Raw genomic sequence first — 17,863 nt, 5'->3', positions numbered from 1 at the left:
CTGAAACAATCAGTAAGCATTAGAGAGTACTTTTCCCTTTACAAAGGTGATAATTAGATAACAAGCTGAGATTAAAGTAATTACAGCTAGACAGCTGGCGAGGCAGCACGGTCATGTTGAAATATTGTTGGTACTTCAGCATCTGGTTCTAATAACAGCATAGGCTAAAGGATTTTACATTAATTACAGAACATAATTTAATATAAACATATTTAATTACAATTGATGAGCGATAAACTGTTCGAGAATGACTTAACCCCTTCCGCGTGTCAAAGTGATGGGAACTTTGGGCAGTCCGTGGCCTCTTCTGCTGTCTTTCTCTCCCTCCCCTGCCACGCCCTCCATTACTCCCTGGTTCCCTTGACTAGAGAAACACGCCCCCCCAAAGAGGGAATCTTCTAGACAAGGATGTTGCTCATTGATTATCCCATGGTGTTTGGCACCTGTACAGTGCCACCTATCCTTAGAAAGCCAAGTGGAAGGAGGCGAGTGTGCAAGCCAGGCTGGGATGCATTGCTTCCACCTGACCAGCTGCCTTCCTCACATTGGCTCACACTGGTGAAATGAGGCTGCCTCTCCCTGGCTGGTCTTCTCAGTGTCCTCACACCTCTATATGCTGCTGGCTTGCCTTTTGACAGTCAGTGAGCAACCTATTAAACAATCCTCAGATCTCTTAGAAAACGTATAAAGGTAAACTCATTTTTTTGTCATGATCAGGAAGTCCCTGACCACAATAGTTAGGGTATTTTCACAGTTTTGGAGTCAATGTGTAATACCTGGAGGCTCCTACATGAAACAGGACACTATTCTGGCAGAAATTCTTCCTTACATGCTGCCAACCCCCATCCCTACCCCCAAAATTGGCAGAAGCAGACCTTGGATGAAACGGTTTACAACAAACTGAGACCACACAGACACAACCTCCACTGGATAAAGGACTCAATCATTAACTGCACATTGTCTTTCTAGAAGCCCCATTTACAAATGGAAGACTTCAAAAGTCACAAAAGCCATGTTGTGGACTGCACACATGTCTGTGTTCCCTCCAGATCATATATTGAAACCCTACCCTTTGATGGAATGGTATTAGGAGGTAGAGTCTTTGGGAGGTAATCAGATTTAGAAGAGGTCATGAGGGTGGCTCGATCTCTCTTCCCTCGGCCATGTGAGGATACAGCAAGAAGGCGGCTGTCTGCAAACCAAGAAGAGGGCCCTCCCCAGAACTCAACCATGCTGGTACCCTGATCTGGGCTTCCCAGCTTCCAGAATGGTGAGAAGTAAATTTCTATTGTTTAAACCACCAGTTTACAGTGGTTTACAGTTTACAGTTTAAATTTCTATTATAGCAGCCCAAACTGACTAAGACACACCACTAGGTCTCAACTGCAATACAACTGAGAGTCAATCCAAAGAAATTACAAGGCTGATCCTTCCTTAGAAAAGAGTAAGTAGCCCTGGAGCGAACTGGGAAAATTCATTGTCAAGTTTCCCTATGACAAATGATGTGAAATTACAAATAGCCTCAAATACTGTTTTTACCTCCTGCTGTGGATTTCAAAGTATAAAGCACACATTCTCCTAAAAGCTATCATGAGTGCTGAAAAAGACGGTTTATTATTCATAAGTAAGCAAGTACAAGCTACTTCTAGAGGAATCACTGACAGGTGCACAAAAAGTAAAATTAGTGTGACAATTCAGGACCACATAGCATCCAAGAGAATGAGGCACTCTTCAAGTGAAAACATATCCTTTCGAAGAAAAAAAAATTTAATTTCCCTCACATAGTAAATATGCAATGTGAGAACTATAAGGTACTTCTTTTAGGTGAAGTGCTCCTGCAGAAATGAGGAAGGGACAGGAAGGGAAGGTAGCCAATAAAGCATTTGCTATTCAAAAAGTTACCACTGTCATCAAAATTAAAAGCTTGTGTGTGTCAAAGGACACTAGCAAGAAAGTAAAAAAGCCTACAGAATGGGAGAAAGCATTTGTCTTCTTCTCCCTTTTCCCTTCATCCTATCCAGTGACGTGAGGGTCTTTTCTTGCACCTTTGCTTGTATGAAATCTTCTGCCAGCTTTCAGTATGTATTCTGTGAGAATTGTTCCACATGTAGACGTATTTTTGATTTATTTGTGGGAGGGAGTGAGCTCCACATCCCTCTACTCCACCATCTGGATCTCCAGGGGAAAGTATTTGTAAATCATATTCTATGATAAGGGTCTAGTATCCAGAATATATAAAGAACTCTTACAACCTAACAATAAAAATACAAATAACCCAGTTGAAAAATGGAGAAAGGATTTGAATAGGTATGTTTCCAAAGAAGATGTACCAAAGACCAATAAGCATGTGAAAAGATGCTCAACATCATTAGTCATCAGGGAAATGCAAATGAAAATCAAAATGAGATACCACTTCATACACACCAGGATGACTGTAAGCAAAAAGATAAATAATTACAAGTTGTGGAGAAACTGAAATCCTCAGACACGGCTGGTGGGAATATAAATGGCACAGTCACTGTGGAAAACAGTGATGGTTACTGTTGATGGTTACTCAAAAAGTTAAATATAAAGTTACCATATGACCCAAGCAATTCCATTCTAGGTACATACCCAAAAGAACTGAAAACATGTCCACACAAACACTTGTATACAAATATTCAGAGCAGCATTATTCATAATAGCCAAAAAGTGGGAACAGCCCAAATGTCCATCAAATGACAAATGAGTAAACAAAATATGGCTTATCCATACAACAGAATGGTATTTGGCCATAAGAAAAACACAAGCTGCAACGTGGACCAACCCTGAAAACATCATGCTGAGTGAAAGAAGCCAGACACAAAGGATTATATATACTATGATTCCATTTATAGGAAATGTCCAGAATTGACACATTTATAGCGACAGAAGGGTTGCCAGAGGATGGGAGGAGAGGGGAACTGAGTGACTATTAACAGGTAGGGGGCTTTTTTTGGGGGGTGATGGAAATGTTCTGGAATTAGGCAGTGGTGATGGCTACACAACATTGCGAATATACTAAAAGCCACCGAATTGTACACTTAAAATGGTTAAAATAGTAGGTTTTGTGTTATGTAAATTTTATCTCCATTTTTGAAAGCTACCACTCTGGGACCTGGAGCCTAATCCCACTAGGGAAGGCTGGGAGCCTGTATTACAGTGTGCAGCTCAGAGTTATCTCATCCAAGAGGTAAGGAAGCTGGGGTATTCATACACTAACTCCCATCAGTCAGTGACTGAAGGTTGCTTTTGGGGAACATTGATTCCTTGCACTTCTGGCCTGCCCGGCCAAAGGGGCTCTGGTGGCCAGAGAAAGTCCTTAGGCAAAGAAATGCTGGTGCTGACAGTGGATGGTCAGACCAGTGTGCCCTGAAAGTTACAGGCAAGGAGGTTTGGGCAGTGGACCAATAATCTGCTACTCTCCCATCAAGTTGTTTTGGATTAAACAAGAAAGGCTGTGTAAAGGCTTTACAGTGCCAAACAAAGAGAGAGCTCTCAGTAAATGCAAGTTATTTTTACAAAAGATGCAACAGGTTAAATAATTTGATCCAAACTGCACAGTTAATGCAAGGTGGAGCTGGGATTTACACAGATCTCTCTGTGCAGCTCAGTCTTTCACACAGACAATTATATTAACCAAACGTACAGTAACCAATCTTGCAAACACACCTCCGATGGCAACTGTGTCATCACGGCATTCAGAGGCTATCATAAACATCTTTACTCTCTCTCCTCCCCCTGATGTGCCCTTGGTGGGGGAAGCAGCTGCTTTTCTCATAAAAAGGCCTTGAGGGCTGAAGTTACTGTCTGCTCGAACTCCAGGGTTTGAATATTATGTAGCTTGTTGTGTAGTTGTTTAACTGAGACTCAAAGCTCGCACATTTGCTGACAATTTAGTGCAAAGGACCAAGACAGACAAACACCTACAACTGCAGAAGCAGCAGGACACTGTCCTCACTAACCTATCGGTCCTGCTGTTCTCAAGAATAATTTGGCTCAACAAAGGAGGTGCACTAGCAGAAACACTAGAGGAATCCCCTGCGTGAACTCCCACCAGAGAGCATGCCGGAGGGGTGACATGAGGATGGGGGCTGCAAAACCCACACCTACCTCATCGGGTACGGGTTGATCATCGTGTCTAAGTAGCTGTAGTACACAGCACTGTTCCCACGGCCGTACTGGTCATTGTCCTGCCACCTCGTCTGGATGAGCAAGAAGTACCCACAGGCCTCGTGGTGCTGGTGGCAAGCCTCAACTCTCTGATTCCCTGATGATGTAGCCAAGGAACGGACATTCCTAGGAAGCAGCCTCAAAACCCAAAAGGTCGTGGCTGGTAATTGCTGCATTGGAGAGTACCTTCAAGAAAAAAAGCAATAGGGGATAAGAATGGTCTCAAGAAATCTTGATTTTAGTTTTACAAAAGCAATTGCATTACATTTTGGCCATTGGTTTCAAAAGGAAATTAGAGGGGACTTCCCTGGTGGCGCAGTGGTTAGGAATCTGCCCGCCAATGCATGGGACACGGGTTCGAGCCCTGGTCTGGGAAGATCCCACATGCCACGGAGCAACTAAGCCCGTGAGCCACAACTACTGAGCCCACGAGCCACAACTACTGAAGCCCACATGCCTAGAGCCCATGCTCCACAACAAGAGAAGCCACCGCAATGAGAAGCCCACGCACCACAACGAAGAGTAGCCCCCGCTCACTGCAACTAGAGAAAGCCCAAGCGCAGCAACCAAGACCCAACACAGCCAAAAATAAATTAATTAAATTTTAAAAAAAAGAAGGAAATTAGATTTTTTTTTTCTGCTAGGAAATAAATCTTCCCTGATAATCCAGGTCCTTGCCACAAACCTTTTTATTTATTTATTTTTGGCTGCGTTGGGTCTTCGTTGCTGCGCACGGGCTTTCTCTAACTGCGGCGAGCGAGGGCTACTCTTCCTTGCGGTGCGCAGGCTTCTCATTGCAGTGGCTTCTCTTGTTGCGGAGCACAGGCTGTAGGCATGTGAGCTTCAGTAGTTGTGGCACATGGGCTCAGTAGCTGTGGCTCGCGGGCTCTAGAGAGCAGACTCAGTAGTTGTGACTCACAGGCTTGGCTGCTCTGCCGCATGTGGGATCTTCCCGGACCAGGGATCAAACCCGTGTCCCCTGCACTGGCAGGCGGATTCTTAACCACTGTGCCACCAGGGAAGTCCCTTACTTTTTAAAAGGACTCCTTATTTTAAAAGGCTTTGGCACACACTGACAGAAGCAAGTGAAGCCTTTGTTTGAATTTGACTAGTAGGAATTTAAAGTATATTTCTATGGGGGTGCTCTATTCCACAAAGTATTTCAAGGAGGGTACTGTTTCTGACAAAATCTGTAACATCACCAAGGGCATAAAGATAGAGTTTGGGTAAACAGTATAAAGTAAAATGTTTACCAGAAAATATTATCAATTGGGCCTATCAACTATAAGGATTTTTTTCTTTTAAGTGCATTAGTTTTCTTTTAGAACAAAAGTAATGCCCTATGGAAAATGTTTAGATTACGCACAAAGGGGAAAAAAAACCCAACAACCCAACAATACCAGCTATTGACACTTCTGTGTGCATTATTCCAGTCTTATATTTATGTATCTACGTACACATTCTTAAATAGGACCGTACTGCTCATGTTGTTTTGTAATCTCCTGTGCTTAACAATACTCCCTAACGTTAAATAGAGAGAGTGTCTAAATATGCTTAAATATTCTCTTATATCATTTGCAGTGCTGGATTCTGTTATATTCCATTATATTGAAGCACCAAAATTTCTCAAATATTCTTTTGCTGCATATTGAGAATTTTGATTCCAAGTTTGTTAAATGGCATTGGAATCTTTGTAAATAAACCTTCGCACACATCCACGATCATCTTCTTAGGATAAATACTTGGAAGCAGAATTGCTGGGTCAAAGGGTAAGTGAGTTGTTAAGGATTTTGATATAAATTAATGCCCTCCAGAAAGGTGGTACCAATTCATACCTTCCACAGCAGTGTACGAGCAGGCCAATTTCCTTGTCAATTTTAAAATGCTTTGTCAATTTGACTGTGTTCTCTCATTTCCATACAAATTTAATGAAATGTGCTAAGTGGAAAGATGACTGGAATGGAATACCAGCTATGATGGAATAACCGGCATCAGAATAACCTCTCTGTCTGAGAACAACTACAGGAGCTAGATGAAACATAAAAGAAGAGCTGTTTGAACATCTGAGGAAAAAAATCACAGCAGCAGGACTCTACAGTCTGTACCCCCAGGGACAGGGTAACACACTGGCCTCTGCTGTTTCTCATCAGGGCACTTGCCAATTCACCACATGGGGAATAAAGGCTGAAGAGGTAACAGCAACCTAGAGCTTGCAGTGGTCTTGCTGTGTTGGAAGAGTTGACAAGAACTGAAAGGCCAACATCCTGGAGAAAGTGAGCTGCAGAGAAGTGAGCCTAATAGGGCAGATTCCCCTCAAGGACTTTGCTGACTCACAAGCTGCACATGCTCAGAGAAAACAAAGAAACCAGCAGAAGCAACTGTACACGACTAAAATCTCAGGAGGAAACAGGAGTCTCATTGCACTGAGAACCCAAAAATGAGCTTTCAGAGCTGCCAGGGAGGAGGGCAAAGGCCCCAGACTCTGAGTTTCAAAATACCAGGCCAACCAGGAAAGAGGAACAGAGGAATTTTTTTTAATAAAATAAAATAAAAATAGTCCCACAGACTCACACAGATTTAAAAATAACTATGAATAACATACATCACAGATAAAAGGCCCAACACATAAAGAACTCTAAAACTGAAGGGGGAAAAAGATCAAAAACCCAATAGAAAAATAAGCAAAAGTCACAGACAGACAATTCACAAATAAAGATTTTAAATGACCTTTAAACATATGAAAAGATGGACAACTTCAGTTATAATGGAAATTATAACTGCAAATTATAACTATGCTGAGATACCATTTCTCAATGATTATATGTGGTAAAAATTACAAAGCTTGATAGCACATTCTCTTGACATAGCCATAAGGAAAGAGAGTTTTATACATTGATGGTGGGAATGTCCCCCCACCTTTATGGGAGGAGAATTTGACAATATGTAACAAAACCACAAGTGAGTTTACCTTTTGAATTGCATCTAAGCGTTTACCTTGAAGATACACCTTCAAGAATGTACAAACAAACAAAACAAACAAAAAAAAACATGAACAAAGTATATCACTATTTGTGATTGAAAAATACTGGGAAAAAACACACTTAGGAGATTGGTTGAATGAGCTATGGTATATTCACACAATGGTATATTATGCAACTATAAATAAAAACTATAGAAGATGTGATATGGAGTGATTTCCAGGATATATTTGCTGTCAATCAATAAAAGCAAAGTGCCAAAGGGTATATATAGTATGATACATTTGTGTAAGAAAGAAGAGGAAATAAGATAATATAAATGTATTTATTTGTATTTAAAAAAAAAGAAACTCGGGAAGAATGAGCCAGAAACTAATAAGGGTGCATTAAGGTGCATGGGGTGAGAAAGGGGAAGTGACCCTCCTCTCAATATAGATTTCTGTGTAATTTCGAGTTTTGGAAGCATGTTAATGCTTTCCATACATAAAATAATGATGATGATGAAGATGGTGAAGTTAAATTAACAGTGATGGAGGGGAAAGAAACCAAAAATGGAATATAAACAAAAACAAATAAGCCTATAATTCAAATGAATAACACTGAAGGGAAAAATAATTACTTTTGAATACAGAGTTTTCATTCTATACCCTCAGTTTGAAAACAAAAATCTTTTAACAAGTATTGAACACTGGTTAGTCAGTATGATTTTTTATAGTGGTAGGGTTAGCAATTCTGAAACACTTTCTGTGAATCTAAGCCTGGGCAAGTGAGTAAATATACTGAGGATAATGTGAGCCAAGTTTGTCACTTGGAAAAAGGACTTACAAATATGGAAAGGAAAAAGACTAAAATGAACCTTCTGGTGTTAGATTAGATCTGGGAGCATCAATATGAACTCCTTGATTAGAGGCAGAGATAGAGATTTCCTAGCCCAGCTGAACCTAGACATAATGGCACTCCAGTAGAAAATCAGCGCACTTAGCGCCCAGATCTTAGTTTGTAAATACCCATCTCCACAAAAAGGAACTAGGGCTCCTTAAAGAAAACAACTGATTCTAATGATGGGACAGATAAAGTAAAAGATGATCCTGGAATATCTTACTGTGTCAGAAAGTAAAGAAATGTTCAAAGAATCATGGGCATGTTAAAAGTTCATGGGAGGGACTTCCCTGGTGGCGCAGTAGTTAAGAATCCGCCTGCCAATGCAGGGCACATGGATTTGAGCCCTGGTTTGGGAATATCCCACATGCCACGGAGCAACTAAGCCCGCGAGCCACAACTACTGAAGCCCGCGTGCCTAGAGCCCGTGCTCCACAGCAAGAGAAGCTACCGCAATGAGAAGCCCGCACACCGCAACGAAGAGTAGCCCCCGTTCACCACAGCTAGAGAAAGCCCGCATGCAGCAACGAAGACCCAGTGCAGCCAAAAATAAATTAATTAAAAAACATTTTTAAAGTTCATGGAGGCTGCTTGAGTGAGTTTCCAATGGCCAAATTTGAAACATTTGAGCATCAAATTTCAAAATGAGATCAATGCATTATAACCTTTTGAATTAAATAAGAATTAAGTCTACCAAATTAATAAAGGGGGGTGAAGGAAAGTTATCCCTTACGTAAGTATGCTCAGTAATAAATGTAGAAAGGATAATGGAGTTAGAAAATCATCATTTTGCAAATATCATAGTAATAATTGATTCAAATATCATAGTAATAATTGATTCAGTCAACAATCATTGACAGATGCTAAAATATACTGGGTACAGGTTTGGTGAGGAGCAGATTATTTGCACTGCCTCAAACTATTTCCCCACAAATTATTTACTCACTACAAATTAATAATGGTACGTTTATGTTGGCTCATACTGGTAAGATAGCTCCTTATCCAAGTTATCAAAGTTAGTATCACTAATAATGAAACAAATGAACATCAAATGCCTCCTGATATGATGGACTGTGAAGGACACAGTATCACTTTTGTGTTATCTCTGCCAACAATGCAATATCTGAATCTAATCATGATGAAACACCAGAGAAACCAAAATTAAAGAACATTCTACAAAGTAATTGTTCTGTACTCTTCAAAAATATCAAGATCATGAGAGACAGATAAAGAAGAATTGTTTCAATTAAAGGAGACTAAACAAACATGACAACTAAATGCAATGTATGATCCTAGATTATACACTAGACTGGGAAAAAGATGTTGCTAGAAGGGACATTATTGGAATAATTGATAAAATTGTAATTTAGACTGTAGATCAGGTAACAGTATTGTATCAATATTAAACTTTCTAATTTTGAAGTTGTACTTTAGTTGTATAAGAGAAATTCCTTCTTCTTAGTAGATACAAACTGAAGAATTTAGGAATAAAGAAGGATGACATCTGCAACATCTTGCCAAATGGTTCAGAAAGAAATAACGTGTGTGCGTTGGGTGGGTGGGGGGATAATACACGTGCATGGAGGGGAAGATGATAAAGTAAATGAGGACAAAAATGTAAAAACTTGGTGAATCTAGTTAGAAGATATACAGTAATGCTTTCTGCTATTCCTACAAGTTTTCTGTAAATTTGAAGTTATAAAAAAATCAAAAGTTACCCTGAAAAGCTATCACTAATATGTTCAAAAAACAGATTAAAAAATTTGATAATTTTACCAGAGCATTGGAATCTATGAAATACAATCATTATATTATGAATTCAATAGTTCAGTTAAACAATAGACTAGTCACAGAAGGGAGAACTAATTAACTGGAAGATAAATCAGTCTAAATATTTAGATTGAAGCACAAACAGATAGGAGACTTTAAAATACAAAACAAACATAAGCAAAAGATAGGACACTACTTTTTAAAAAAATTGGAAAGAGAGAGATAATGGGTAATAAGCAATATTTGAAGAAATATTGGCAGAAATTTTCCCCAAATTGAAAGAAATGAAGCCACAGATTCAAGAATCATTATGAACACAAGCTGGATAAATTAAAGAAAACCAAACATAACAAAACTGCTGAAAACAAAGACAATCTTAAATACAGGAAAAAAAAAAAAGACACTTTACCTTCAAAGCAACAACAATAAGATGACTTATTCAATGGAAACAATAAAAAAGACAAAAGAGTGGCACCTTTAAAATTCTTAAAGTAAATGATTGCAGAGCTAGAATTCTACACCCAGAGAAAACATCCTTCAAAAGTGAAAGCAAAATAAATAGTCATTTTAACAAAAACTGAAAGAATTTATCCCAAGCAGACCTACACTAGGAAATGCTGAAGGGCACTCTTCAGATAGGAGGAAAATGGCCCTCAATGAAAGCATAATAATGCAGAAAAGAATAAAGAGCAATGGAAAGAGTAGATAGATGGGTAAATTTAAATTAATAATGACTGCTTAAAACAATATTAATAATATCTTGTGGCATTTAAAATATATATGGAATTAAAATATCCCAGAACAGTAGCAAAAGAGATAGGAGGGTAAATTCAGTTATAGTGTTATAAGATCTTTTCTTTTTTTAGTAAGTGATAACAATCCTAATTTAAGCTTGAGTATAAGTCAAGGAAGCATGATGTAACCTCTAGGATAATCAGAAAAATATTAGAAAAAGAATATTTAATTAACAAAGGGAAAACTAAACAATAAAGATACTTTTCAAATCCAAAAGAAGACAATATGTCAGGTGAAAGGACCAAAAAATAGATGAAACAAACAAAAAACAAACAGTATAGTGGATTTGAATAAAACTTAGCAATAATTACATAAATTATAACAAACTACTCCAAATAATAGGCATAGACTGTCAGAATGGATTTTTTTAAAACCCAACCACATGTTATTTATAATAGACACACCTTAAATATAAGGACACAGAAAAGTTGGTAGTAAAATGATGGAAAACATACAAACATAAACAAGAAAAAAGGCTGGTGTAGATACACTAATGACAGACAAAACAGATTTTAAGGCAAGAAGTATTACTACATATAAAAAAGAAACTTTTGGTAAAGATAAAAAGGTCAATTCAACAAAGATTTCATAACACAGACTCAAATATAGTAAAAACTAACAAAACTAAAGGAGTAATAAACCAATTCCCAATTGCAATGCACAGCTCTAACACACCTCTCTCAATAGCTCAAAGAAGAAGCAGAAAATAATCTATAGAAAATTAGAACAACATGATTAAAAACTTAACACAGGACCCACTGACTGTAGAATACACATTATTGGGTTTTTTTCAATAAATTTATTTATTTTCGGCTGTGTTGGGTCTTCGTTGCTGCATGCGGGCTTTCTCTAGTTGAGGTGACCAGTGCCTACTCTTTGTTGCAGTGCATGGGCCTCTCATTGCAGCAGCTTCTCCTGCTGTGGAGCACAGGCTCCAGGCACACAGCCTTCAGCAGTTGTGGCTCACAGGCTCTAGAGCACAGGCTCAGCAGTCATGGTGCATGGGCTTAGTTGTTCCACGGCACGTGGGATCTTCCCGGACCAGGGCTCGAGCCCATGTCCCCCTGCATTGGCAGGCAGATTCTCAGCCACTGCGCCACCAGGGAAGCCCAAATACACATTATTTTTAGGTACATATAGAAGTTACCAAAATAAAGCATATACTGGGTCATAAAACAAATCTCAACAAATTTTAAAGAATTAAAATCAGAGTCTATTCTCTGACCACAGCGGAATTAATCTAAAAATCAATAACAATAACTACAACAAAAACACAATTTTAAAACTCCCCAAAAGCCTGAAAATCAATTAATAAAGTTAAATAAGAAATCACAATGGAAAATAAGAAAACATTTTCAATAGAACAGTAATAAAAATATGACATATAAAAACTTGTGGGATATACCTAACTTGCAGTTAGAGAAAATACAATAGTTAAATGAAAATCTAAGGATGAAAATGAATGATCTAAGGATCCATCTCAACAAGCTTGAAAAAGAGCAGTAAATTAAACTAAAAGAAAGGATATGAGAGCAATAATGAAGATAAGGACAAAAATCAATAAAACAGACATAAAAATAATAGAGGAGAAGTCAGTAAATTTTTTCTATAAAGGGACAAATGGTAAATATTTTAAATTTTGTGGGCCATAAGGTATGTCACAACTACTCAGCTCTGCCACTGTAATGCAAAAACAGGCACAGACAATACATAAATGAATGGAAATAGCTGTGTTACAATAAAACTATATTTACAAAGGGGCTTCCCTGGTGGCGCAGTGGTTGAGAGTCCGCCTGCCAATGCAGGGGACACAGGTTCGTGCCCCGGTCCGGGAAGATCCCACGTGCTGCAGAGCAGCTGGGCCCGTGAGCCATGGCCACAGAGCCTGTGCGTCTGGAGCCTGTGCTCCGCAACGGGAGAGGCCACAGCAGTGAGAGGCCCACGTACTGCAAAAAAAACCACACAAAAAACAAAAAAAAACAGGTAATGGGTTAGATTTGACCCATGAGCCATATTTTGTCAATCCCTACGGTAGAAAATACAATAAAGCCAGAAGTTTGTTCTTTGAGAAAATAAAACAAAACAAATAAAATTCATAAAACCCCAGTAAGACTGTAGAAAGAAAAGAGGGGACTAATTACCAATATAAGCAATGAAAAAGGGACATCACTACAGAAATCACAGGTATCAAAGAGATAAGATGTTATAAATAACTTTAGATCAATAAATTTGATAATTTAGATGAAATGGACAAATTCATATTTAAAAATACTAACTTACCAAAACTGACAAAAGAAGAAACAGAAAATTCAAATAGTCCTATATCCATTAAAATGTGAATCTGTAATTAAAGCCTGTCCACAAAGAAAACTTCAGGATCAAATGGCTTCATCAGTAAATTCTGTAAATATTTCATGAACTATCACCAATCTTATACAAATTATTCCAAAGAACAAATAAAGTGAAGTCATTTCTGAACACATTTTATGAGGCCTGCACAGCCTTGATACCAAAACTTATCAATAAAGAAAAAGTATTACAAGAAAGGAAGAGTATAAAGCCAATCTCTCTTATAAACATAGATGCAATAATTTGGCAAAATCAAATTAAATATTGGCAGATCAAAGCCAGTGATATATAAAAAGAATAGGCCTCAACCAACTTAATTTATAACACTAATACCAAGCTGGTTTAAAACTTGAACGTCCATCAATATAATTTACCCCCATTAACTAAATAAATAAGAAAAGTTGTATAGTCATTGAATATATGAAAAAAAGCATTCGATAAAATTCAATGCCCATTTGTGGTGTTTAAAAATCCTAACAAAGTAGGAATAAAAGGAACTGCCTTAACTAATAAAGAATACCTTTTTTAAAAATCTGCATTAAATATATTAATGGTAAAATAGTGAAAGCTTTTCCACGGAAATTGGGAATGAAATCAGGATGTCTGCAATCACTTCTATTAAAACACTGAACTGTGGCCCAAGGAAAATAAATTTATTGTTTTTAATTTTAAGAAAAAAAATCACCATTGTTCACAAATGCTATGAGTATATGCCTAAAATATTCAAAATAATCTACAAATAAATTAAGGATTAAAAAGTGAATTTAGCGAAGTCCCTTAAAAATCATACTTAAAAATCAATTGTATTTGTAGATACTAACACTAAACAATTGGAAAATGAAATTTTAAAACAATACCATTTACATTAGTAAAACATAAGCTACCTAAGAATATCTAGCATCAAAAACATCAGATACCTGGGAACAAAACTAGTCAAAAATGTGCAAGACCTGTACACTGAAAACTACAAAACACTGCTAAGAGAAATTAAGAATGACATAAATGGAGGGATATACCACATCCGTGTACTGGAAGACTAAGTACTGGAAGGGTATCAGTTCTTCCCAACTGATGTAAGTTCAAGGCAATAAAAACCCCAGCTGGCTTTTCTATGAAAACTAATAAATTGATCATACATTTTACATGTAACTGTAAAAGACTTAGAATAGTCAAAACAAACATGAAAAAGAATAAAGTTGAAGAATTTACATTACCAAATATTAAGATTTATTATAAAGTATAGGGTAATTAAAACAGTGGTATTGGCACAGGATAGAAAAATATATTGATGAAACAGGGTCTAGGAAACAGGCCACTCATATAAGACCGTGCAATTTATGAAAAATGTGCCACTGGAATGCAATGGGGGAAAGGATAATATTTTTAATAATTTATATTTTTTAATGAAACTTTATCCCACCTCAAAACATGCACACAATTCAATTCTATATGAATTACAGAACTAAATGTAAAAGGAAAAACAATAAAGTTTCTAGAAAGTAATACAGACTACATTTTTAGCATTGGAGTAAGCAAAATAATCCCTTATACAGGATACAAAAATCTCTTATCATAAAAGATTAATAAATTTAACTTCTTTAAAATTAGGAACTTATGTTTATCAAAGGACACCAGTAAGGTATGCAATACACATATCCAAAAAGAACTAATATCCACAATATATAGAGAACCCCTACAAATCAATGAGAAAAAAAAATACACAACCCAAATTTAAAAAAATAATAATAAGTTAAAGATTTGAATAGGGACATAATGAAAGACGATATCCAATTGGCCAATAAGTGTAATAAAAGGTACTAAATATCGTTAGCCATCAAGGAAATGTAAATTAAAACCGTAATTATTTCCCATTTAAACCCTCATAATGGCTAAAATTTTATTTTGTTGATGAGGATGTGGAGCAACTAGCACTTTAATACTCTGCTGGTGGAAGTGTAAATTGGTGGGCAAAATGTAGCAATCTTTTTCACAATATCTACTAAAATTGTACAACTGCATGTGCTATGACCCAGCAATTCCACTCCCTGGTATATAGTCCATAAAAATGCATACATATGTCCCCCAAAAAACACATACAGGAACATCCATAGCAGCATTGCTCATAATAGCCCCAAACTGAAAACAACACAAGTATTCATCAGTAGTAGAATGGATGAAGAGAAACCGGATATTCGGACTTCACTGGTGGCGCAGTGGTTAAGAATCCTCCTGCCAGTGCAGGGGACAAGGGTTCGAGCCCTGTTCCGGGAAGATCCCACATGCCGTGGAGCAACTAAGCCCGTGTGCCACAACTACGGAGCCCGCGTACCACAGCTACTGAAGCCCATGTGCCTAGAGTCCGTGCTCCACAACAAGAGAAGCCAGCCACAGCAATGAGAAGCCCATGCACCTCAACAAAGAGTAGCCCCTTCTCACCACAACTAGAGAAAGCCCGCGTGCAGCAAAGAAGACCCAACACAGCCAAAAAAATAAAAATATAAGTAAATAAATAAATGTACTTTTAAAAAGTGTATATTCCTATAACAGAATACTATACAACCTTGAAAAAAGACTTTCTGCTACACACAATCACATTAATAAATCTCACAGACATAATTTTTAGGGAAAGAAGCCGAAAGAGTAGCTGCTGTATGATTCCATGTATATAAAGTTCCAAAACATCAGAAGTAATCTATGATGATAGAAATCAGAATGATGTTCACTTTTGGGTGGGGCATAACGACAGGGAAAGGACATAAAGAAGGCTTCTGTAGGGTTAGTAATGTCCTATACCTTGGTCTGGGTGGCATTTACCTGGGTATATTACTTTGTAGAAATTCGTCAAGCTTCTTTCATCTATAAATGTGTTATACTTCAATTAATATTTTTTCCCCAAAAGTGTGCAGTGTAAACAAAAATTATGATTACACTAAGTTAAGACTCTAGTGGCCACAACAATTTACTTTTCCTTCATATACATACAAGGAATTTATCTCTTGTCCATTCACCCTCATGCAAACTCAGAAAACTTGAGGGAGTCAAGGTTCTTCTTTATCCACATAAGGCCTTGTTATATTGGTTGCTTTGTGGATATGTACATAATTATACAGCCCCAAGCAGACACTGACAAAGATGGACTTTAATTCTCACGTAGTAGAAGAGCAAGTAATTACTTAGAATCTTTGATGACCTGAAAATAAACTGCCATCCAAGTGACATTTAAAAAGAGACGTTTCTTAACTTAAACATCTTTACTTGAAACTTTCCCAAGGAATCAACCTTCATCGTCTGCACCTCTTGGTAACACGCAGGCTAAAATTCATCCACTTGAGCAAATACAAAAATCTCAAAATAGAAGAGTGCTCTGTGTGGCACTGAGTACCAGCTGGCATTTTGACTGACCACTAAGAGAAAGCAGGGGGAAGTCATTTCTTAAAACAACTTTAAAGAACTATGTCATTAAGCACACTGGCATAATCCAAAGGAAATCAATTTTGACAAGTGCTTCACAAATATTCAGACTTTACAAATAATATTAAGGGCATTCTAAATCCTTTGGGAATGTGTCTTGACTCCACAGAGAAAGTTGCCACAAATGGGCACTTTCCTGAAGTCTAAATGTGTGGGGGAGGAGGAGCCTGCCATGCAAAGAAATTCTCAGGAAGCTGTGAAGATATTAGCTATTTTACTCAATTTATTCCAAGCTGAAACATAATAGTACATTATAAATCTGTTTTGATTGTACTTAATCTAATGAAAAAATGTTCATCTTTTTGATAAGTGCTCATTAGTCATTTTTTTCTGACACAAACAGACAAGAAAGATGTTCTTGTGCTGCATTTAAAACACAACTCAACTAATTACAGTGCAATGACTCAAAGAACAAAATCAACGCGCTGAAGTTTCTCACTTGAACTGTCTTTACAGTTGAATTAAAAGTCTAACCAAAAAAAATTTAAAGGGCCCTAGCAGTGTGTTTTATACTTAGGTTGAATAACGTTTAAGTAAACAAAGGCTAAATTTTAGCACATTATATACATTTTAATATTTTCTGTCAATTGCTCTCTAAGAATAGTTGCTGAATTTACCAACAAAGGGGTATGTGTTGGGGGCGGGATGCTCTCTGTTTTGGAAGTGGTGATAAATTTGCATAAGCAATTCATTCTGTTTCATTCATCTGGTCCCTTGGAGACCAAAAGCCAAGGTGTAGATAATACCTGGTCAGGGTTGGGGCCAGTCAAGGGCCAGGGAATAGCATGAAGCTAAGTGATCATATAAGAATCAAGCCTATTTACAGCTCAGGCTTATGCCCAGGACTTTTAGAAATATCAGATGTTTTGGGCTTTTTGGAATCACAGAGTATTAATCTGCTGAAATATTATCTTGAATGAGTTTAACAGAATTAATGCCATTTCCTAAAATGCTTAATTTATGCTCCAGGAAGTCTTTTTACTAATCTGACACTTTGGGTATCTTATAGCTGGCTATGACTCAAATAATCATTTAATTGATTTTTTATAATTTATTTTTTATTATAAAATATATTAACCTGAAACTAGAAACTTTAGAAATTATTTTAGCTCTATGACACATTAATTATGCATATTGTATGCAAATTCCCAGGCAAAACATCACAAAGAGCAGTAAGTAAAATGAATTACTTAAATATGTTACTTCTTCCTACGCTCTCTATGAAGTCAGTATTTAAACGAATATATGCAACTTTTTAAAGGCTCATTTGAACGAACAAACAAAGCAAGAGAACAGTCTAGCACTGAACTCATTCAGTGGATGGCTGTCAGAGCCACCTTCATGAATGATTTTGCTGGCATTTTATAGTCTTTAGACATTGGCTACTAAGAAAAAACACACATCTTGTGTCCAGCAGGAAGTCAAATTGC

The 17,863-nt window shown here is 37.3% G+C and overlaps 1 protein-coding gene across 7 annotated transcripts in view; it reads right to left on the bottom strand.

Moving 5' to 3' along the window:
• Positions 1–17,863, bottom strand: part of LOC111179808 (uncharacterized) — a 186,924-nt gene that overhangs the window by 91,030 nt on the left and 78,031 nt on the right. For 6 of the 7 annotated variants that reach the window (XM_089915003.1, XM_089915002.1, XM_089915005.1 and 3 more), the window contains exon 4: positions 4,132–4,377. In XM_089915003.1, coding sequence (XP_089771129.1) covers positions 4,132–4,377 — 246 coding nt within the window. Of the gene's footprint in view, positions 1–6; positions 4,378–17,863 lie in introns of those variants that run through there. The other variant, XR_016393807.1, reaches the window with a different exon arrangement.

This window comes from Delphinapterus leucas, chromosome 7 (assembly GCF_059928025.1).
Source record: "Delphinapterus leucas isolate spDelLeu-1000000601 "Yukka" chromosome 7, BTC_Dleu_Yukka2, whole genome shotgun sequence".
NCBI lineage: Eukaryota > Metazoa > Chordata > Mammalia > Artiodactyla > Monodontidae > Delphinapterus > Delphinapterus leucas.
The sequence above is the reverse complement of the archived record's forward strand: the minus strand, read 5'-3'. Positions and strand labels throughout refer to the sequence as shown.